This window comes from Helobdella robusta (assembly GCF_000326865.2).
Source record: "Helobdella robusta unplaced genomic scaffold HELROscaffold_23, whole genome shotgun sequence".
NCBI lineage: Eukaryota > Metazoa > Annelida > Clitellata > Rhynchobdellida > Glossiphoniidae > Helobdella > Helobdella robusta.
The window spans coordinates 1,517,859-1,541,621 of NW_008704216.1; the positions used below are offsets into that span (position 1 = coordinate 1,517,859).

At 34.3% G+C, this 23,763-nt stretch overlaps 4 protein-coding genes across 4 annotated transcripts; 3 read left to right on the plus strand and 1 right to left on the minus strand.

Moving 5' to 3' along the window:
- The first annotated feature begins 5,116 nt into the window (after window positions 1–5,116).
- Window positions 5,117–10,093, plus strand: HELRODRAFT_111692 (hypothetical protein). The gene is made up of 10 exons (XM_009019007.1): window positions 5,117–5,344; window positions 5,384–5,713; window positions 5,943–6,028; window positions 6,136–6,273; window positions 6,440–6,676; window positions 6,763–6,931; window positions 7,191–7,335; window positions 8,238–8,357; window positions 8,597–9,737; window positions 9,782–10,093. Exons 2-9 carry the CDS (start codon window positions 5,575–5,577, stop codon window positions 9,636–9,638), a joined length of 2,076 nt encoding a protein of 691 aa, XP_009017255.1. The 5' UTR covers window positions 5,117–5,344; window positions 5,384–5,574; the 3' UTR covers window positions 9,639–9,737; window positions 9,782–10,093.
- Window positions 10,094–10,424: 331 nt separating this feature from the next.
- On the plus strand, window positions 10,425–13,541 carry HELRODRAFT_79008 (hypothetical protein; the record flags this gene model as incomplete). The annotated part of the gene is made up of 7 exons (XM_009019008.1): window positions 10,425–10,628; window positions 10,769–10,936; window positions 11,106–11,307; window positions 11,427–11,499; window positions 13,029–13,105; window positions 13,168–13,285; window positions 13,448–13,541. 7 exons carry the CDS (start codon window positions 10,425–10,427, stop codon window positions 13,539–13,541), a joined length of 936 nt encoding a protein of 311 aa, XP_009017256.1.
- A 3,194-nt stretch (window positions 13,542–16,735) lies between these two features.
- Window positions 16,736–19,166, plus strand: HELRODRAFT_191686 (hypothetical protein; the record flags this gene model as incomplete). The annotated part of the gene is made up of 5 exons (XM_009019009.1): window positions 16,736–16,846; window positions 16,929–17,177; window positions 17,313–17,438; window positions 17,939–18,052; window positions 18,178–19,166. The coding sequence occupies 5 exons, from the start codon at window positions 16,736–16,738 to the stop codon at window positions 18,709–18,711; spliced, it is 1,134 nt and encodes a 377-aa protein (XP_009017257.1). The 3' UTR covers window positions 18,712–19,166.
- Window positions 19,167–19,848: 682 nt separating this feature from the next.
- Window positions 19,849–23,519, minus strand: HELRODRAFT_172348 (hypothetical protein; the record flags this gene model as incomplete). Its single annotated transcript, XM_009019010.1, has 7 exons — window positions 19,849–20,096; window positions 20,164–20,329; window positions 20,836–21,346; window positions 21,528–21,804; window positions 21,896–22,754; window positions 23,056–23,136; window positions 23,376–23,519. 7 exons carry the CDS (start codon window positions 23,517–23,519, stop codon window positions 19,849–19,851), a joined length of 2,286 nt encoding a protein of 761 aa, XP_009017258.1.
- Between the last annotated feature and the right edge of the window lie 244 nt (window positions 23,520–23,763).

Here is a 23,763-nt window from a genome sequence, read left to right on the forward strand (position 1 = left end):
ATGAATTAAGTATTAAGTAATCAATCAATGATTCAATGATTAAAAAAAATAAATTAATGGAAAAATAATTTGAAAGATTTAGTTATAAAATGAATGAATTAATGATTAAAAGACGAAACTAAACCTTACTTCAAAAATCGTCGTTACTGTACTGTACTCTGGTCGGCACACAAGATTTCATTCGAACTTCAGTGTCAGTCGAACAGCCAACGAGCTGATACTTCCTACACCACCATCATCATGTTTTATAAATCATCATGAGATCACCATCTGAAACGTGCTGACTCCCACCACTGCCCACCTCTCATTATTCTGTGGATAAAATTTTTTATTAGCGTAGTAGTAAATGAATGCTAGAATCTTATAAGCAAAAAATTATAAAATGAAAATAATAGCAAAATAATATTTTAAAATAATAAAGAGAATAAAATGTAAAAAAAAAACTTACCGTCGTCCATTCGACAAAGGCAAAATGTTGAATGCGGTCCGGTTCCTACGTTGTCCTCCAAAACTGGTGCCAGTCCTCCTCGAGATTGTTGTTGAAACACAGCCCGTGTTGAGGAAAAAAGATAAAAGAGATTCTCATCAGAAAGCTTAGCGGTGCCTGCATCTCAAATTGCTTAATAAAAATAATCCTATCTACCTATTCAATTACCTTAACTAATCTATATTAAATTATTAATGGTACAATAGTCGAATGTCCCCTTCATTCTCCCTCCTTGCACAGAGGTTCACCGACAGCCAGGGCACCGGATAGAAAACCATTGCCGTGCGGATAGTAGACTATTGCCGTGCGGATAGTAAACCATTTGCCGTCCGGAAGCCGTGCGGGTAGTAGACTATGGCCATGCCGCATAGTAAATCATTACCGTGCAGATAGTAAACCATTGCCGTCCGGATAGTAAACCATTGCCGGTTCACCACTGGCCACCAAGGCTTACCTCTGACAAGAGACTTTGAAATCCAGAGTCAATCGGCTATCGTACCCTCAACCTACCTATTCATTACATTACGGCCCTAGCTTACCTAAAATTACAAAACTCAAGAGCCCAATTCATTTAGCCAATCGGCACCCACCCCACCACCTACGTAATGCCTTGGGCTCCAACTTAGTAATAATAATATAAAACTTAAACCCTAAATCTATTAATGAGTATGTGTTACAACGTAGCCTTAACTTACCTATTCATTACATTACGGTCCTAGCTTACCTAAAATTACAAAACTCAAGAGCCCAATTCATTTAGCCAATCGGCGCCCACCCCACCACCTACGTAATGCCTTGGGCTCCAACATAATAATAATAATGTAAAACTTATATTAGCCTACCTATCGATACACTTACAGCGTTTTAATTTACATTACAAGATTGTTCCTAAAATTACATTATTGCCCTTAATTACCTATAAAATTAAATTACTCTCAACCTTAGTAATAATATATTAGAATGTGTAATGAAAATAAAATTACGCTCAAATACTAATATATGTGTTTATGTATGTATTTGTTTGTGTGTGTAATACGCTGACGCGTGTAATGTTGGTGCAAGAAAAAATAGAAGCGATAAACTTACGCGCCTACCTATTCAACTACATTAGTGTTGGATGCTTCTTATCTATCCTACCTACAATTAAAATTATGCCTATCTAACCTACCTATATAGCTACTTAATGTATTTGTGTGTGTATGTGTGTGCGTGTGAGCATTCTTACTTAATGTTAAATTACAGAGAAAAACAGAGAAAAAAGAATAAAACGTATCCCGGCCAGGCGTGTGTTCTTGGCAACTGAATGAATGAACGTAGCCTGACATCCTCCATGATGAACTCCTCTGGAAGCTTCAACCTGAATGAAATGGAAAAATGTTATTTAATTAATTTAAATGAAAATAGAGAAACGAGCCGCGGTGAAACCCGCCAGCCGGAAAAGCCAGCCAACTGGCAAAAAGAACCGCAAAGAAACCGTAAAACGAACCCCTGCCACTGAATGAACGAACGTAGCGTGACATCACAACCATTCTGATCTTCCACGACGAACCCCTATAGAAGCTTCAACCTGAATGAATGAACCTGAATGAATGAACCTGAACGAACCTAAATGAATGGAAAAATCTTATTTATTTAATTAATTCAAATGAAAATAGAGAAACGCAAAGAAGCCGACCGGTCGGCAAAGAAAAAACCTCAAAGAAAGGTATCTATATAGGATTTATGCTCTATATAACTCTATATAACTCTATATAACTCTATATAACTCTATATAACTCTATATAACTCTATATAACTCTATATAACTCTATATAACTCTATATAACTCTATATAACTCTATATAACTCTATATAACTCTATATAACTCTATATAACTCTATATAACTCTATATAACTCTATATAACTCTATATAACTCTATATAACTCTATATAACTCTATATAACTCTATATAACTCTATATAACTCTATATAACTCTATATAACTCTATATAACTCTATATAACTCTATATAACTCTATATAACTCTATATAACTCTATATAACCATGCATACTACCACATTCAATCAATAAAAATCCCACTAAATCCAGGAACCACCGCGTACCTGCTGAATGTATGGTGTGAAACAAAACAAAAAAACACAAACGAAAAGCACACCACCAAGTAAGAGTAAGAGAAAAGAAGTCCCTAACCTACCTATGTAACTAAATTACCTTATGCCCTAGCCTACCTATATAATAAATTAATTCTCAATCTCACCTACCTATGTTTCATTAGCTTAACTCAAAACTCATGAAGAGAAAAAGGAGTAAAACAGAACATAAAATACTACCGCACAAACAAACATGATCTATGTATGTATGCATGTATGAGCAACCGCTAAAGAACCCACCTAAAATAAAAAAATACCACCTACAAACATTCAAACCACCTACAAACATGCAAACTCTATATAACTCTATATAATAAAATAAATAAAAATAAAAAAATTATAAAAATAAAATAAATGAGATCAGACAGACTGCTTCAAGCGAGGCAGAATGCCTGATCTGATTTTCATGCTGTCTCAGCTCCTCTATTTATACTCGTTTCAACCATACATTCTCATCACTTAAATCATTCACATCAGTAAAAAACTTATTTAATGTATGTACTATACTATTATACAGTCTTAACCACAATGCTAACCTTACTAAATTGACGTCATCGAACGAACGCCTTCGAAACTTTCTGATTGGCTGGTTGAATCTGCTATATTGATTATTAATTATTTGTATACATGGATTCTAGTTACTTCGGGGAGAATTCAAAATAGTTTGAGACCATCCTTGCTTAACATCCGATTCCAAGCCGAGCCAAGCCAAGCTGAGCCAATATGCGTAGATATTTGAGCGCTTTTATCCATGGCTTTTATATTAAAATTTTGCTCGCTTTATATATATATTATATAAATTCATTGTAAAAACAACTGTAATCAGTGCTACATATGTACGCATGGAGTTCAAATTTTTCGGGGAGAATTCAAAATAGTTTGAGACTACACCTTGCTTAACATCCGATTCCAAGCCGAGCCAAGCCATAAGCCAAGCTAAGCCAAAATGCGTAGATTTATAAGCATTTTTATATTAAAATTTTGCTCGCTTTATATATATATTATATAAAGCGAGCAAATATATATTATATTATATATATATTCCAAGCCGAGCCAAGCCATAAGCCAAGCTGAGCCAAAATGCGTAGATTTATAAGCATTTTTATATTAAAATTTTGCTCGCTTTATATATATATTATATAAATTCATTGTAAAAACAACAGTAGGTTAATCAGTGCTACATATGTATGCACATATGTATGCTCGCTTTATATAGTAATATCCCAATATAACTAATTCTCCATCCTATTTTAAAAATTTTCTTTGATGCTTTTTAATCAGTCAGGTCACAAAAATCATTATCGATATCGTGATAAAATCAAATTGAAAATTTTTTTCAAATTGTTGATAATAGTAGATGGAAAAATGCATGGAAAAATGTTTAAATTTTTCTGAGAATATTCAAAATAATTTAAGACTACACCATAACACAATTGTACAATTTGAATGTGTAAATATAACATTATAAATGTATTATAACTACGCATATATATATATATATATATATATATATATATATATATATATATATATATATCTATTACTTTATTTAGTTTTGCCTGGGTATGATATTTGGTCAAATTTATTTGATAAGAATTGAATATAACCTTTATACAGGCTGATTAGCTACCATGCAGTAAAATAACTACTGTTAACATGACGTCATTTCCTCCAACGATTTCGCAACGATATACCCATCCTATTTAATAAATTTTATTTGATGTTTTTTAATTAGTCAGGTCACAATCATCATCATCATCGATATCGCATTGAAATCAAATTGAGAATTTTTGAAATTTTTGAAAAAAGTATCTTTATTCATTTTATGATACTACTTTGTTCAATACGATACTGTTTGATACATACAACTAGTTTGAGCCATATGCTTACTTGGTCTCATAGTACCGACGAAACCCAAGGCATTTGTTGGTGGTGGGGTGAATCCGTAAGGTAAAAGTAATAAAAACAATTAATATTATATCATTATTACCGTACGGTGGTGAATAGGGCTCCTCAATTTTGTAACTAGGTAAGTTAAGGATAATTGTAATGAATAGGTTAGTTAAGTGTGCGTTACAGTGCGAAGGCATTTGATTTCAACATACGGTGCATCAGTTAAGGATACTTCCTGCCAGTTTATTCTGCATCAACCAATCTTATGCACAAGTAAGTTTGGTTGGAGGGGTCTGAAATCTGTAACGTGCCAACATATACACGGCGCATATGCACACTATCATATGCATATCGTAAGTTAGATGATAATTTAATAAATAGACAGTTAGGATTATTAATTATTATATAAATAAACAATTTGAGATGCATGCAACGCTAAGTTTTCTTATGAGAATCTTTTATTTTTTATTATCATCTCTCTCATGAACTGCTGAATCGAAAAAGTAAAGAAGGTGTAATTATAGTTCAATTCTAGTAAGCTAACCTGTGTTACAAGTGTTTTGGGCGCATCTAACGCTTCGGATAGGGCGCTGCACAAATGTCATTACAATTATTAAAAGTTAATTTAAATTTTGGTTTAACGTATTTATCGAAGTTAAAATTCTCTGGTGGGGCTTGCACTTTAACGTTCAGTCATTAAAATTTAATGATTAAATAGAACGAAATTTAGAGCAAATAAATGAGACAAATTTTTTTGTACCGCAAAGCCCAGGCCCAGCTGGAATACACGCGGTTAAACCGAAAATATAACTCAAAAGTTTTGTGTGTATAATTGTATATAAATAAAAGTTTTATTATAAAACTATAAATATAAATTATAAATAAACATAAACTATAAAAACTTTTAAAAAGAATAAAGCTGGTTATTTCTTTCTTGTTTTGTTATGATATAAGACAAATAAAATAAACTAATAATAAATAATAAAATAAAATTTATCCATTCAATTGAATTCAATCAAAGTTCCTAACTCGGCATCAACATGAATGTTCCTGTTGCCAAAAAGAGACGTTTTAAATCAGAAAGCTGTAAATGCAAATCTGATCATTTCTCATCACTCAGCAGCAGCAGCAATAACAGCAAAGTTGACTTGATAAGGAGGGCGGGTCCATATTTGATTGGCAAGTTTGATTTTTGAACTTTAAGATGGTGTGCGTGTGTCAGTCTGAATCATTTTTTAAAAATTGACTAGTTTAACCTTCAAAGCGTGATTTCTGTTCTGGCAACACTGACTCAAGTCTGCCTGAACCAGACTGAACCATGCATGAATGAACCTTCTTTTATATTGCATTATAATGATAATCTTATGAGATCTGTTTTTGTGTGATTTGAAATGATTGTTGGACTTAGGTCCAATGTTGGGGCCATCTCCGGTTTCCACTATCATCCACTGCCTGGCCAGGAAGGAGGGAACTACTGAATTTTACAATTTGAAGGTGGACATCTCATCTCATTTTGCAATTTTTTTAATTGAACTCATTTTCATTCTCAAAAAATTTTATTAAATGAAACTAATAAAAGATATTTTTAATCCAAAATACAGATACTGACTCTTAAAAACAGCTTGATGCATGAAACCCCTGAAGACAGGCAAGGCAAGACTTTGTTGCACACAGAACATTCTCTCCTATCTCTTCTGAAGGACCAAGAAGGAGTGGTCAAACATCATGGACTCTTCCAAGTTAGTGGGTGGGTGTCTAGAAGGCAGTCAAAATTGCCTGGAAAAAGTTATTTTATTGAAATTTATTGATTTATTATATATTAAAAATTGTTTTCTTAAAAGACCAAATTTTTTAATGACATTTTAAAAATTTACAAGTTTTATTATTTTTTCATATTAAATTAAGGATCTTGCCAGAGAAGAACGATCTTCACTGTTGCAACCAAATACACTCGAGTACACCGGTCGAACTTACAAGCGTCTAATTTTGGTGTTGGACTGTTTGGTGGCCCATGATTTTGATGTGAGAACATGCGATTCCATGAATCTTCAACATTATGTAATCAAGGAGAAGAAGTTGAGTGAGAAGGAAGCTCTTTACATCTTTGCTGATATCAGTCGAATTATTGAAAATCTACATCAGGTGATTGCTGGGCCAATTTGTTGGCTTGCTGATTGGTTGTCTGGTTGATTGATTAGTTTGATCAATTTTTATATCTGCTCCACCAGAAAAATATAATTCACAGAGATTTGAAGCTCGGAAATATGGTGATCAACACAAAATCTCGACGCATCACCATCACAAACTTTTGTCTCGGGCGCCATCTTATTGGGGAAAATGACTTAATGAGAGATCAGAGAGGTAGTCCAGCCTACATCAGTCCTGATGTTCTCAGTGGTTTGTATTTATTGGAAACAGGGGAACTGGAGTTCTGTCTCTAGTCATATTTGAGTATTAGTAGATGTGAATTGTTAAAAGTTAGGTTTATTTTGATTTAATATATGGATCATAAAAATTTCAGTTTCTTTCAGTATTAGACATGAATCATGAAAAGTTGACTTTGTTTGAATACAAAATAAGAATCATTGAAAGTTTAGCGCTGGTTTTTAAAAGATGTATGTTCCCATTTGAACCCTAATTTGGCATTAACTCGAAGGTCGTCCGTACAGAGGCAAGCCCTCAGACATGTGGGCGTTAGGAGTCCTTCTGTACACCATGCTGTTTGGGCAGTTCCCATTCTTTGACAACACACCTCAAGAACTTTTTAGGAAGATCAGAACAGTTGACTACACCATCCCTGGGTCCGTCTCTTTTCTTAGTTGCACATGTCAAATTAAATTTTTTGTTTGGAAACGAACTCAACTAAACAACTGGAGTGATAAAAATATCTATTTTTTAAAAAGTGTTTGGTGATATTATCGCATTTTTCTGCACTATATCAAAGTAATTTTTGAGTACATGCGTTGGATAATTGAGTTTTGAGTAACATTTTAACGATTTTTATCAAATTGTTTTCAGTATATTAAGATAAATAATGCTAGTGTGAAAATTCAGCCAAATACGTTCGTGTGCTTCTCAAGTACGCCTCTATGACATCGTCGCGATGTTCCACACTATTTTAAAATTATTTTCGATTTAATACATATTATGATCAATATTTCAATTATATTACAACAAATTATCAGATTAAATTAAGAAAAATTGTGTTTTTGTTGTAAGTCAGCCAAAAGCTTCATGCGTTAACTTTAATGCCGCCATCAATGTCAGCCACCGTATGATATTAACATTCATCTAACCACCATAGCCCCTAAATGTTTTGAGATGTTGTCGCAATGTTCTGCATTATTTTGAAGCAGTTTTCGATTATATTATACAAATTGTTTCGATCACATCAGGATAAAATGCGTTTTTGTGGACCGTGTATTTCACATAGGTATATTCAGTCACTACTAAGTTGTCCGTGTCTTTTCGTGCCACGTTGCACATTTTTCAAAATATTTGCTGCTTAAGCATACAATATAAATGCATTCTTGGCGACATTGTTGTGTTTCATTTATTAAAATATTGTGCTCGCTTCGTCTACATTAACTTAAGCATGCAAGCCAGCCAATTAGACTGACATTTATTTTTATTGAAACCTCTTAGCTCATTGTGTTATAATGATGATGATGATATGAGGATGATGTCATGATGACGTTTGTAGGGATGGGCGTGTGTCACAAAGTACAATTCATCTGATAAACGGACTGTTAAAAGCCGATGCCAGCAGTCGATTGACAGCCTCTCAAGTCGTCGACAGTCTCAAAACTATTCTGGCTTTTTGGTATGTTCATTCGTTTCAATTTCGTTCCTTCTAGCGTCATCATTTTTTCAAACGTATTTGTTGAAATATTATGCTAGGATGTAATGACGAGATGATGATGAGGATGATAGATGATCGATACTTGGGAACGTCTCGATGATTACGATGGAGAGTTTAATAATAACGTAAAAATCAATACCTATTTCTTCTTCGCCACCATCATCTTCTCGTTCATCGTCACTTTCATAACGCTCTAGCAGGAGGAACATAACGGCTGAACACCTGCAACTTGTGCCCGACGTTGACGACAAACAAACGAACGACGACAACAATAAAACTAACTTCATTAACAATATCAGCAGCGATAGCAACATCAATGATTTCAATAATAATGACGGAGCCAAAGAAGAAAAAAAGACGAACTTGAAGAATCCAAAGAAGTTATCTCTAACCATTAACACGAACACCACCTCAGACGGCAAAAATAATATTAATAATGCCGCCAGTGATGGTAATAATTTCAGCAATTCCAGAACAGCAGTAGTAGAAAGTGAAAGTGAATTTGAGAGGAAATTAAGAAAAGTTAGAGAATTCCCAGATGAGTCTGGATTGGCGTCAAGCGGAATTTTCCTCAGCAGACCTCTAAAATTTGGTTACAACGAGAATGGGAAGTTTGCGAAAAGAGCTATGCAGTATATGACAACATCATTGTTTGCATCGACTCTGGAATCATTATCATTGCAACAATCGCAACAATCATCATCATCATCATTCTTATTACACAAGCAAGGCTCTCTATCATTATCATCATTACCATCGTCGTCGTCATCGCCATCATCCTTCACGATGGTCAGAACTAGGAGTGTGTCAAGTGATGAAACATCCATAATTAACAACAACATCAATAATTATAAAAATTATAATAATAATGATAATAATGATTGTAAGAATGGTAATCAGCTGAACGGTGACAATGACTGCAGCAACAGCAGTAAGAAGAAAATAATATTCAACATAAGTTTCAACATCGCCATTGATGGCTCCAAGAATCAAAACAGCAGCAGCAACAACAACGTCAACAACAACAACAACGTCAACAACAGCAGAAGTTCTACTTACATAAGAAATTTGCACGGCAACATTTTCACGACACCAATAACAAGATTATACCCGGGCGCAGATGATGATGCTGGCGGCAACAACAACAGCAGCAGCAACAACATTGGTGGGCACGGGTTGACTGTTGATGATTTACAAATTGTTAACAATTGGTTGAGTGCTAGCAGGACGTTATCCAGCTGATTGATTCATTGAGTGGCTGATTGCTGAATGCCGGTTGATCAGATGCTTATTTGTTTGTTTTTTGACCAGGTACGAACAAGTAAATGATTGATTGATTGACATTGTTTGATTGATTGATCGATCGATCAATCGATCGATCGATCGAAATTTATTTAAACAAAAAGTTGTCCAGTAAACATTTTTTTTTTTTTTTTTTTCTCAACTTTATTTCATATCTCAAAAGAAATGTTGACGGCTCGAGAATGACGTCACGTTGCTTTGTTTTGCACGTTTCCCTACCATTGTGTCTTTGAAAGAGTTTCAATCTAGATGAACTTTTAAACTAAAAATGTAATTAGAATTCCACATTTTACCTTACAGGTAGATAAACATGGCAGATCGATTAGTTGTCATGTTGCGATATTTTGCACAGAAAATTTCATTTCGAGTGTAATAAATTATTTATCTGGATAAAATTTCGCGTATTTGTTGCAAATGTTTTTATTTCATAGCAATCGAAAGCCATTAATCGTCTTCCGATCAATTGATCAATTCTCTGGTGCAATCTCCACTCCTGATGTGATGTGAAGGGAGATTAACTCACCTGGCAGTCATTTTTCATTTTAATTCTTTTGTAACAAAATGTCAACTAATTTAAGAAATTTCCAACTTTCAATCCAACAAAACTGATAGATTTATTTATTTCTGGTTCAGTGTTTGTTTGATGAGTTTATTTGATTATTTGTTAAATTATAAATTTATCAAAATCAAACAATAAAAATAAAAAGCAGTTGCAAATGAAAGAAAATGACAGGTATAATAAAAAAGTTAAAGTCATTTTTCATATATGGAGTCCCAACAACAACTGCATCTTCATCATCATTGTCCCAAACATCTGTTGTCAATACTTTAAAAAGTTTGTCAGGATTTTTAAAAGTGAATTCTGATCCAAATGATCAGTGGAGAATTATAAGTGAACTTAGTGATGGAGCTTTTGGAAAAATATACAAGGTTTGTCCTAAATTTTTTAATCTTTGCATATGTTTTTCATTTTAATGCTCATTTAAACACAATGTAGCTGTTTGGAGAGAAATGTTTTGTTCAATTTGATTGATAAATCATTGAAGCTGTTTTGAACTTTCAAACTGAAGGCCGAGCATGTCACGTCAAAGAAGTTGGCAGCATTGAAACAAGTGGACCTGATTAATGATGAAGATAACATCACTGATTACTGTGTTGAGGTGAAGGCCTTGTGTGACATCAATCACATCAATGTCATCAAGTTGTACGAAGCCTTCTACTTCAACTCCAAAATTTGGGTTTGTACATATTTGAACTGGTTCAAGAGATGTGAATGTTTGTTATTTGTTAGATGTTCATTTATCATCTCATGGGCTATTAAGCTCTGTAGTTTGTAATGTGTTGTTCGTAGAAGATTGAAAGTGTTTTAGTGAAGTTCAAAACTTCATAATGATCTCCATGTTCCAGATGTTTCTAGAGTATTGCAAGGTCGGCTCTCTAGATACAATAATGCAGGAACTTGAACGACCAATGAATGAAAAGCAAATTAGGTCAGTTGCCAGACAGCTGTGCTTGGCCTTGACCTACTTACATGAAACCTGCTTCATTATTCACAGAGATGTGAAAGCTGCTAATGTTCTGGTCACTGATGAGGCTTGCATCAAGTTGGGTCTGTTCATTCATTCGTTCGTTCGTTTGTTCTTGGCTCATTTGTAGTCATCATCATCATCATCCATCATGACATTAACAACATCATCATCACCATCACAATAACAACATCATTATCAGGAGACTTCGGAGTGTCAGCATTGTGCTCTGCAGCTGACAGTCGGAGGAACTCATTCATTGGATCGCCTTACTGGTTGCCTCATATTTCATCATTATTATCATTATTATTATTATTGTTATTATTATTATTATTATTGTTATTATTATTATTATTATTGTTATTAGTGCAAAAATAATGTCTGTATTGCGTTTCTTAATTTTCAACATAAAAGTTATAAAATTAATTTTAATGGATAAGGGGCCGTTCGAATATTACGTAACGCTCCGGGGGGGGGGAGGGGTGGTCTAATATTTTGTTACGGAGTGTTACGGGGGGGAGGGGGGTTCAAAAATTGTTACGTAACACAGAAAAAAATGTTGTTTTTTATATTTTTCATTATTAACAAATGTTAGTGTAGTTTTTATAGAATCTATGTTAATAAATGGTTAATGATCATATTTCTTTAAAATTGTCGTTTTCATCCATGAAACTTAGCAGTTATGAACATTCTGATAAAAAAACACGACGAATGCAATGCATTTTCGTGACCGCGTGGTACATACGGAAAAAAATCAAAAAAAAATTCTGCTTCTTCTCTAAATTCAATTGTTTGTTATTACCGAAAAATTAAAAATATTTTTTGTTACGTAACAGGGGGGGGGGGGGGGTAAGTCGTTTGTTACGGAAGTGTTACGAAGGGGGGGGAGGGGGTCAAAAAAGTCGTTTTTTCGTGTTACGTAATACTCGAACGGCCTCTAACTATTGTGAAGGTTATTTATTCCTCCATTTAGTTGATACTAAACATTTAGTTAAACATTGCAGAAGTTGAATAGCTGATGTTACCTGGCACAGCGGTTCTCAATAACCTGTGGTACGCGGACCACTTGTGGAAATTTGCCTTGTGGTCTGCAAGCAAAGTGTGAAGTGCATGTTTTTTTTAAATAAAAAAAATGAAAAATGAACTCCGATTGAGTCTTTCGAGCATTACTCCCCGTTTGGATAAGCTACGCTCAACTGTGCAGGCTCAAGGCCAACACTAAAATTAAATGTTGCATTATTTATAATGTAGTTGGCACGTTAAAAAAACCACCTGTTTATTGTTATTCATTATTGTTAGCAAGTGACATTAAGTAGCAAGTGAAGATGTCATTACAATTTGTTTCATATTTGATATAAAAATTGATGATACGTCATTATATACAAATATCAAGGTAAAACGAACATTATACTTTTTAATTGGAAGTTAAAACATTTATTAAAATATATAAAAAATGATTCTAAATAACAATTTTAATACACCTATAGTCAAGTGTGGTAACTGAAGTTTTCTAAGTTTAATAGTTATGCTAAGAACTATGTTGTGCTAACTATGTGTAGCTGTCCCATCATTACATGAAATAATAATTATATAGAAATAAATTTCGAGTGCGCTAGTAGCAAAATTTTCAGTAGTGGTCCGCGACTGAGACACATTTTTTAAGTGGTCCTTGAATCTCAAAAGGTTGAGAAGCGCTGAAGAGATGATGATGATGCGTGGTTGCTGCAATGATTCATTGACATTTAAATTGAACATTAACGTAGTAATCGTATTTAGAGTTTTCAATCAGTTGTTTATTTCGAAGGATGGCCCCAGAGTTGATTGAATGCGAGGTGAGTAGAGAGCACAGTTACGACTGCAAAGTTGACGTTTGGTCGCTAGGTGGGTGTTCATTTGTTTGCCTTTGATGTTGTTGCTGATGTTGATGGCATTTTGTTGAACAGGAATCCTGATGATCGAGTTGGCCCAACTTGATCCCCCCTTCAACAAAATGAATCCTTCCAGAGTCACATTGAAAATCATCAAAAGTCCCCCTCCTATACTGGATAAACCTGGAGATTGGTTGGTTGGCTGGTTGGTTGGGAGAAAGGAAGCTATCACCTTGATGTTACATTATAATGAAACATTTGTTCAATTAATAGATGTAAACCAATAACTAACCAATTAATCAGTCAGATAATCAATCAATCAATTAACTGATCAATCAAACAACCGACCAATCAGGTCGGACGATTTCAACAGCTTCGTAGCATGCTGCCTCCAGAAAGATCCACACATCAGGTACAGATCGTCACAATTGTTGCAGGTAAGTAAATGAATGAATGAACGAATGAACGAACGAACGAATGAATGAACGAACGAATGAATGAACTACAAAATGGTGTGGTAATGTATTTTATTGTTGGACATTTTTCAGCACAAGTTTCTCACAAGCCGAAACAACAACAACAACAACGATGATGATGATGATGATGAGGATGACGAGTTGAAAAAATTAATTGCCGAATACTTAGGCGAGGTGATCGTTCAATATTCTGACGTCATCATCAGCGGGGAGGGTGGTCATGATGATGATGATGATGGTAATGATGATGACAAATTGGTTACAAATATCGATGATGATATCGTTAACCATGAGTTCATTCTGAACAACAACAATGGTAATAATAATAATAAATTTAATAATAATAAATTTAATAATAATAATAATAAATATAATGGTGGTGACGATGACAAAGCAAATCCATGGCTGACCGATGTGAAGATAGGTGCTAAAAGTATCAATTTTGGAAACACTCAATTCAATAGCAACAACAACAACACATTAGAGAGATTTTATTATTCAGATCTTAACAATCAGCAGGCTCCTAAGTTGGCATCAACAACATCCATCGTAACGACAATGACATCGACAAAAACACCGACGACATTCGGAACATGGACAACAACAACATTAACGACATCATCTCCATTAAAAATCTCATCAGCTACATTAACTAGCGACAACCACAAGACGAATGATTTTTGCACTAGCCATAAATATAAGCCTAACAACATAATACACTGCAACAACGTTAAAAACAGTACCAACAACAACAATATTTTCAAAATGGCAATATATGGAGCAATGAACGGCAGACAGCAACGTCAACAACATCAATTCAGATGTGATGACAACAGCGATGATGGCTTCATTAACAACAAATCAAATTATGGTTATGATAACAATTGGATCATAAAGAATAATACAAATGACATTAAGAGTGGCCGTGCTGACAACAATAGCACCAACTTCAAATCTTCAAACCACGATGATAACAGTTTTGATAACCATCTCGATAACCATCCTGATAATGATCTTATCCATGATGTGCATAGAACTTTTAATAGAAATGTTTGTCGTTTTAGTGATAAGTTGATGGCTATTGTCATTTTGTTCTGTTATTTAGTTCTTTGGTTTCAATGTTTCAAAAATGAATTTTTAGTAACATTGTAATATTTCATTAATTATTCACGAATTAATGTTAATTTATTCACAAATGAATGTCAGTTTTTCATAATCAATCAATCAATTAATTAGTTTATAAAGCACTGTTTTCGCGATATTCAACAGCGCTCCTCAATGAATTTTGCAAACAGATGGATCTTGAGATCCGCTCCGAATTTCGTAAGTGATGGAGAAGTAGTCAGAGAAGTAGGTAGAGAGTTCCAGAGAAAAGGGCCAGAAAAAGCAAATGCAGATTTAGCAAAAGAGTGCTTAACACGAGTTAAGAAGAAGTGAGAACGAGAAGACGATCGTAAACAGGGGCTTTTAGGTTCAATTAATATATCTGATAAGTACTTAAGAATTTAGATTGAGACTTATACATAAATGTGCAAATTTAAAAAATTATTCTATATTTCATAGGTAGCCAGTGCAAGAGAACAAAATATGGAGGTATGGGAAAATAAATTAATATTATTAATTTCTGCAGAGATCGACCTACAGATCGCTGACCAAAACCCGTACTTACACTTACAATGGACAAAAACTGACCAATCAGACAACGAGAATTGTTAGAACTGACGATGATAATGATGATGGTAGTTGTGATGATGGTGACGATAACTTTGGGGGTTATGACGTCACAAGCAGGGCAGGAGATCGGGAGATGAAGGAGAGAGCTTATAGGTAAATTCATGGCGAAATGCTCTGATGAAATTGGATTTATCAATATTTTTGAAATTGTTGTTTTTATCGCTATTCTTCTTAGTATTGGTGTTATTATTATTACTATTATTAATGACGATCATTATCAGGAGAGCGAGCAACAGAAGGATGCGGATGCAACAAATAATTGAGAACCGACAACAAAACCAACAACTGCAAGATTTCAATAGCCAGCAACAGCAGATTCAACATCAATATCTCGCCAGTGTCAAGGTCATTGTTGGTGTTGTTGATGTCATTGATGTTGCTGCTGCTCATGTTATTGATTTAGTTGTTGACGAAGGTTTGGATATTCATAATGTTAATGTCGTTATTTATTACATATAAGCTAAGATGATGATGATTTTTATTACCCACCCCTCAGAAATGCTTGCGAGCGTACAACACTGAATGCATCAAGTTGGGCAGGGAGCAGAAAGGAGAGATGGTCATGATGGAGAAAAGAGATGATGAACAGTTTAGAGAGAGGCACAAGAAGATCCTTGAACAACAGGTCGCCTGCCATCTATCTATCTATCAATCAATCTATCTATCCATCTACCTATCTGTCTATCTCTTTCTCTCTCTCTTTCTATCTATCTATCTATCTATCTATCTACACATCTCATCTTCTCCATCGTCACCAACATTCAGGCCAAAGAACTGAAATCCTTTCGCCTGAATTTGAACCGCGATTTGAAATTAATGAAAGAAGACGCAATGAAGAGCAACATGTCCAGCAAAGATATTAAACTGATGGTAAGTCGAAAGGAGATGCAAAACTTTGAAAATGTTAGTTTTTTGGATACCATTTCAATCCGTTGTAATAGATAATTATTCGAACGATCAATCAATCGATCAATCAGTTAACCATATTGACTTATTTAATTTTCTCAGCCAATCATGTGCCTCGATACAAACGACAATAAAACAACTAACCAATCACAAAAAATAGTTGCAGCTATACAAAGAGCAACAAAAGATGATGATGATGAGTTTGTTGGGCAAGTTGAGGAGTAGACATCAAAGAAAGATGGCAGACGTTGAAGAGATGTTCCTTAGGCAGAAACATCAACTCATCAAAGGTTGGTTGATTAATTTGTGGGTTGATTGATTGGTTGGTTGGTTGGTGGCTGGTTGGTTAATTGATTGGTTGATTGATTGGTTGAAAGTTGTAGATCATTTTTGTTCCATTCTACGTTCATCACGGTATACAAGAGAATTTGATAGCAGTAATTCGATGTTAATTCAAGGTGAACATGTTAAATGAATGAATGAGTGAGTGAGTAAAAAAATGTATCCATACAGAATGTGAGAGAGAGATGTGGAGCTTGGAAGAGGATGTACTGAAGAAAAGAAATGAGTTAAACAAACAGCAACACGTTCAGATGTTTGAGGTGCTACGAAAGCAGGCCCAGGCGAGGCATGCACAGGTTGGTGGCGGGGGTAGTCCTTTGTTTGCTCTCCCTTCTCCTTCTCCATGTTTCGAATCTTTAAATTGTAATAACTGGCCAGGAAGTGGATGAAGTGTTGAAGAGGCAGGAGATGATGAAGATGAAGATGAAGAGAGATGGCGAGGAGAGGGAGAGGGAATTTTTGAAGGATTTGAAAGTGGAAAAGAGACGGAGAATGTTGGAGTTCCAAGAAAATTTGAAACTTAAAAACACCCAGGACGTGAAAAACCCATCCTCATCACCATCATCCTCATCATCAGAAACTTTCGGTGGCCATGCACTGTCAACAGAGAGGGAATCCATTAAAAAAGTTCCCATTTCTATTTTTCAACTGTTTTTTGCTGATGCTGTTGTCCTTTGTTATACAGTTGGATGGTGAAAAACTGGAAAAAAATCATGCAAAATAGATTATAAATTAAAGTTAATTTCACTCTTTTTCACACAGTTTGAGAGGATGGAAAGACAAGATGTGGAGAAGAAGTTTCAAGAACATAGAGAGATGTTGATGAGAAGGAAAGAGGAGTTTCATGGGAGGTGTGAAGACGTTATCCAGGAACTCAGTGCCAACATGGTCTCCAAGCATTCGTTCATTCATTTCACATGTTTCGTTCATTCAATTATTTCTAAAAAATGTTTATGCGCTTGCAGGCCAAATTATTAAGGGCGGTAAAACAAATTTTTTGCACAATTTCTTCATACAAATTGCCTATACAAACGGAAACAAGTACTGAAGATGGTTGAAAAATCAAAAGAGGTCCTTCACACTCGAGAATGATTTGGAAAACTGTATATTGTTCTAACTTTAATAAAATAAATAATGACGAAAAGAATTTGGTTAGAAATATTGAGAAATATAATAGAAAACAATTTAACACTAGAGATTCGGTAGATTTCATAAATTACTGCATTAATTATGGTATTTTATATATATATTAAATAATTCAGAAACAATTTAAATGACGCCGTTGCTAATTTTTGTTAACACGCAATTTACTGATCCTGATATTTGTTGCAAACATTATTCAGTTTAATATCGTTTCTAATGTTTTGAATGACTCGTTACATGAACAGATGGAGAGAGAGATAAGATTGGAGGAAGATTTGAACGTGAAATTGACGCTGGAGGAAGAGAGGTCGAGAAGAGAGCGCAATTTTTGGAGAGAAAGTGTAAAGAAAAGAGAGGAGGTTCGTTCGCTTCATGGTTGAATGCATGATGGATGTTGGTTGGTTAGTTGACTATGTAGTGGATGTTGACTGGTTGATTCCTTTTAATGAATATTCCAAAAGCATTGAATGTTTCACCTGTGCAGAAGTTGGAGGAGGAGTTTGAGAAGCAGTTGAATAGGCAACATCAATTCTACTTCAACGTCAATAAAAATAACCAAGACTACAATCAGCGATTTTTTCAACACCTCAGCACCGACAATAGAAACGTGAAAAGCAGCAAGTATAATTTTTACAACAACGTCGGAAGACTCGACGACGACGGCGATATTCGTCTTGAACTTGATGGCAGAAACACCCGCCAACCACAGCAGCAACAGCATTACTTCTACACCCACCCACCACAACAACAGCAGCAGCATCATCGTCAACAACCTCAGCCTCTCGTTGAATTGGAAGATTTCAATGACACGAACAATCTTGAGACTAACTATCTACAACAGAAAGAACGTCACAACGGTTCAGCTCATCTCTATCGTTCCACTCCCGATTTTGTAACCTTGTGGCTCAATAATGACGTAACTGAAGATGTCAACAATAATAATGGTGACGACGACGATGATGATATCGGAGACTTTAACTTCGATGAGTATGCTAACGAATGTTCCACAGTGTTTTGAGAAAATATACTAGAACGATGACGATGATGATAATTGTAAAGGTGGTGACGAGACGATGTTCCTGCTGACCGCCTTCCTCCTTCCCATCGTCCACGCGTCCTACGTTCTCACGTAGTTAGTTAACCTGTGATAGAGACTTCAGAGGACCTCACTTTCAACCGGTCACTGAATTCACACCTGCTTCTTCATTCTTTCAATTTTTATTCTTTTTTTGATTTATTCACTCTTTCAATTTAACTTGTTATATTCCAATATATATTATTTTATCGATTGACATTTTTATTTTTAAAATTTTTTTTTGGAACAAATCTAGTCCATCCATCTAATCATCTGGCCATTTAATATAGCCCTTATCTGCTAGCCCCGTCATATTTTCACAAATTTGTAAGTCAGACTTCTCATTTATTACATATCGCATTATTTACTTGTTTATTTATTTAAATATATTATAAACATATTTTGGTACATGGTTTTAAATTTTACCGACCGTATATAAATGAAAGTTTTATTATTGAATGTATTTACTTTCACATGGGCACGTAAACTTTTGTGTTATAAAATTACATGATTGTCCTCGCGCCAATCACGACACGAAGCAGTGAAATGTCTCGTTACCACCTTAACATAATAAACATTCACTGAACTTTTTCATATTTCGCCGCAATAAACACGTTCTTATTCTCTTTTTGGTTTTAAAGTTGGCAGCCTGTAATATTGATACGTTATAATTAAAAAAAAATCAAAACGTATACTGTTAAAAAATTTCAAATATAGGCAATTGAATAAAATTTATTTTATATATACGTATTAAAAACCGTATATAACACTATATAACTATATATAATCAATAACTCTACATAACTATATATAAATTTAACCGTATATTACACTATATAATAAAATAAAATCCTATAAAACTCTATATAACTATATATGCATATTAACAACCGTATATATATATATATATACATATGTATATATATATATAAACCATTTTGTATATAAAAATAGAAAGAAAAAACAGTTTTAGTATCAGTATACAGTTTAGTTTGAACAAAAAAAAGACTATATAAAAAATAATTAAAAAAATCTTTCAAAAAGTTAAAAAGTATAAATATATATATTTGAATAAATCTCTTAAAGACACAATTCAAAATTAGGATTTTCCCATCTTTTTCCAACGTTTGCGTATCGGTTTTGTGTAGGAATGATGTTGCCGTTGTGTCTCATGATGTTCTTGAAAGATTTCTTGTTTTTTATCACGTTGGTGCGCTGGCTGTTGTATCGCAGATTTTTTTTCGTTAGCGTCACTTTGTTGAGCAACTCGTTGAGATGATTGAAAAGGTTGTTGACGAGCACATTGAAGTATATTTCGTGAAGGTTGACTGAGATGTTGTGATGATTTTTGAGGAGATTTCTGAAAAACTTGTCGAGCAGCTTGCTGAAACTGACTTTTCAAAACAACAGGTGGAATTTGTTGTTCGCGATCCTCGTCAAATCTTACTGATTGCTGTTCATTGTCTACCGGCAAACTTTCTTCGCGTCGCCCATCAAGAAGTAGTTGAAGATGTCGTCCTTCTCCCGAATGTCGTGGACGGCCTTCTTTGTTCAACCTCTTCTGTGATAAATAATGAAAATTACTAAAACGAAGTAAAATCGAAAATAAAGCAAACATCGTAAACCTACATTAACTGAAAATGGCATTAAACAAGAATTTAACGCTCTAATTCATCAATCAATCAATTCGTTTTTAAAGCCCCATTTCCGCGATGTTCAACAGCTCTCTTCAACGAATTCTATTAAAAGATGAGTTTTGAGATCCGCTCTAAACTTAATAAGTGATGGAGTAGTTATAAATGGATAGAAAGTTCCAGAGAAAAGTACCAGAAAAAGCAACGCAGATTTAACGTAAAAGTGTTTAACAGAAGTGTTAGGGTAAGAGTAGAAGAGATAAGGGTAGCATAAAAAAGATCAACAGGAAAAAAGATCACGGAGATAAGGAAACTAAAGCGTACAAAAAATCATTAAAAGAATGATCTAGCAGTCTCAAGAAAATAATATGATCATGACGAACTAGTAGAATAAAATGAAAAAAATCACATAATAATGTAAAGATGTACTCACTTGGCAAATGTTTAAATCTGAAAAAGTATCATCGTCTTCCACACAATCGATGTCAGGTGTTAAAGTTTGCTCACGGTTAATGCAATTTGGTTGGTATGGTTCATGCGTGGAACAGTTAGCACCACTGTTGACGCCATCACCAGCGTTGCCAGCTATATTGTTTGCCCCGTGGTGTTGAAAATTATGATCACCGTTACATACATCCCCATCCTCGTCGGTCACCATATTGGACCAGATACATTTGTGCTCCTCCACGTCTATTCCCACTTCTTCGTAATAATTTCTTACTATTCGTCCGCAATCAGCGACGTTCTCACCGCCAGAATCATCGCCATCGTTATCATCAACTTCATTGCACGTATGTAAAGATGACGAAGCAATGACAGATTTGTGGAGATGAATACCTTTTACTTTATCACATTCTTCATCTTCCTTCATAACATCACTACGCTCCCATTTTTCTATTGGACTCAAATATAACACTCGATTCCTCTTTACGTTACAACTCATGCTGAGAAAATGGCGGATACTTAGTTGAAAAATAAATGGAACCTCAATAAAGTGATATTATATATGAAAAGAATAGCTAGTCATTGACAAATGCAGTCAAAATCGATTTAATTTGTCACAACGGTTAAATCGAAAATAAGAATTTAGCCAACGATTGAATTGGAGTTTTCGAATAAACAAACCTGTCACTAGCGCTAGCACAAACAACATTTTGGCACATCTTGCTGCGGAACTTTTTAAAACTGTCCACGTAATCAATAAAGTTTGAGTCGCAATCGAATTTCGAGCAACGATTATTACTACCAGCGGCCAGTCCGTTCCTATTAAAATTATCATGTTTATTAATATCGCGTTTGCCATCTTTATTTGAGACAAAGTCTCTTTCATCTTCATTCTCATTTCTAACAATTTCATCCTTTTCTATTTTCTTCTCGTTCACCAAATTTGGAAAGCTGATACCTGCGCGATATTTAAAAGCTATGATTTAGTGTAGTAAGGATGAAATTTATTTAGAGTAAAAACCATAAAATGTGTAAACATGCCTACTCACCTTTACAAATTTCCATAGAATCTTTCTTTAAATCAACAATCTTTTCAGAAGGACAGAGACTTGGATTAACGTTATTCGAGTTTTTGTTAAGTTTATCGATGGAAGCCCTTTCAATGCTACCCTTATCGGTTTGCAATCCAAAATTAGCTATTTTAACTGCAGTCTCGTTGCTAGCGTTTGGTGTGGAGTTCATGTTGTAAGCACGTTTGAAGAGGAGTTTCAGATTGGGTTTGTTCCTGACGTTCCTGCTAATATTATCGTAGGAATCATTATTAATGCTACAACTAACATCATTAATGATTATCTTTTTTTCATTAGTGGTATCCGAAGCAGATGATGATTCCTCAGAAGCTGCAGTAACTTTCTCACAAGAACGTTTTTCACTCAATAAATTTTTTGTTTTCAGTTCTTTTAGCAGTTTAGTTTCAATGTTTGGTTTGCAATGCTCGTTGATATTATCTACATCTTTCGAATTGTCAGTTCTCGCACCTTTAATTAAGATTGGTATTTTAGTTACCTGACAACAACGATCACCATTTCGCCTTAAGAATTTAGTTGATGCTGTCACCATGACACTTTCACTAACTTTACAATTAGCTTCTGACTGTTTCTCCAAATTGTGGCCAGACTCCAAGTTCGGTTCATGGCTATTTTTTACGGAGTTCAATACGAAACTATCCAAATTTGCAAGCTTATTTACATTTTCATCATTTGTAACACTATCCTGTGCAATTTGATTTTTTCTTCTGTCTCGTCTTCTGGTGAGCGAAATATTGGAGGAGCGTTCCATTTGAAAGCATGGGTGTTCAACACAATCATCGGCCGTCAATCTCATGCTTGGATCTAATGCTAGGACTGACTAAAACAACGAACAAACGAATAAATGAAAAAAGTTTTATATTTGAAATATGGTATAATTTTAAACGATTTAAAATTAATGTTAAAAACTAATGAATTTAATTGTTATTGATCTTCTTGATTAAAACTTTTAAACAGTACAAAATAACAACCACAAAAATCTTCTTAATATAGTCATTCCCACGTAACTTACTTGACCACGCTTACACCTAATTAGTAACTATTTAATGAACAGTACTGTACAACATTCCAGAATTACAACTTTACTGAACAGTAGAAATTGTATAATGATATGCAGCAACCTTCAGAAAACTGAGAAGAAGAGGAAGGAGAATATTTTTGAAGTTAGCATCCAAGCTGCTTGATTTACCAGCCGATGGAAACTAAAAGATGAAATGATTTTAAACAATTTAATTCTTCAATTTTATTTATAATTCTCAAAAATTTTATATATTTTGTACAAAGTAAAATTTTAGAAAGTTGAATTATTTTGCATGAGCAAAGCTGCCAAGTAAAACAAAAAAAACTAACGTGAAGTAATTTTAGAGTAAGTTAAGATAAAGAGATGAATTCATATATGATAAAAAATAGATAAAAAATGTAGATTCAGAAAAAAACTTACATTCCAATGATCGAATCTGTGGTTCTTGAAGAAATATTTAACCATGGCGGGAGGGAGGGGTCCAATTATTTCCTGGATCAAATAGAGCTGATCAATTTCACTCTCACCAGCAAATAATGGACGACCATTGCTCAGTTCTGCCATGATGCATCCAACGGACCAGATGTCCACTGGCTTCCCATATGATGCTCTTCATTCGTTAATCCATCAATCAATCAATCAATCAATCAATCAATCAATCAATCAATCAATCAATCAATCAATCAATCAATCAATCAATCAATCAATCAATTCATTCATTTATTTTTTAAATTTTTTTATTGAACAAATTTACACAAACGGTAAAAATCACTTATTTAAATGAAGTGTTAGCCAAACTGAAATAATT

Excerpts from the sequence above, each read along its gene's own strand:
- HELRODRAFT_111692 (XM_009019007.1), top strand. The coding sequence starts at position 5,575 with ATGAATGTTCCTGTTGCCAAAAAGAGACGTTTTAAATCAGAAAGCTGT. Across the intron at positions 5,714-5,942 it reads GGCGGGTCCATATTTGATTG|GTCCAATGTTGGGGCCATCT; the intron begins GCAAGTTTGATT and ends TGTTGGACTTAG. Across the intron at positions 6,029-6,135 it reads CTGAATTTTACAATTTGAAG|ATACTGACTCTTAAAAACAG; the intron begins GTGGACATCTCA and ends TCCAAAATACAG.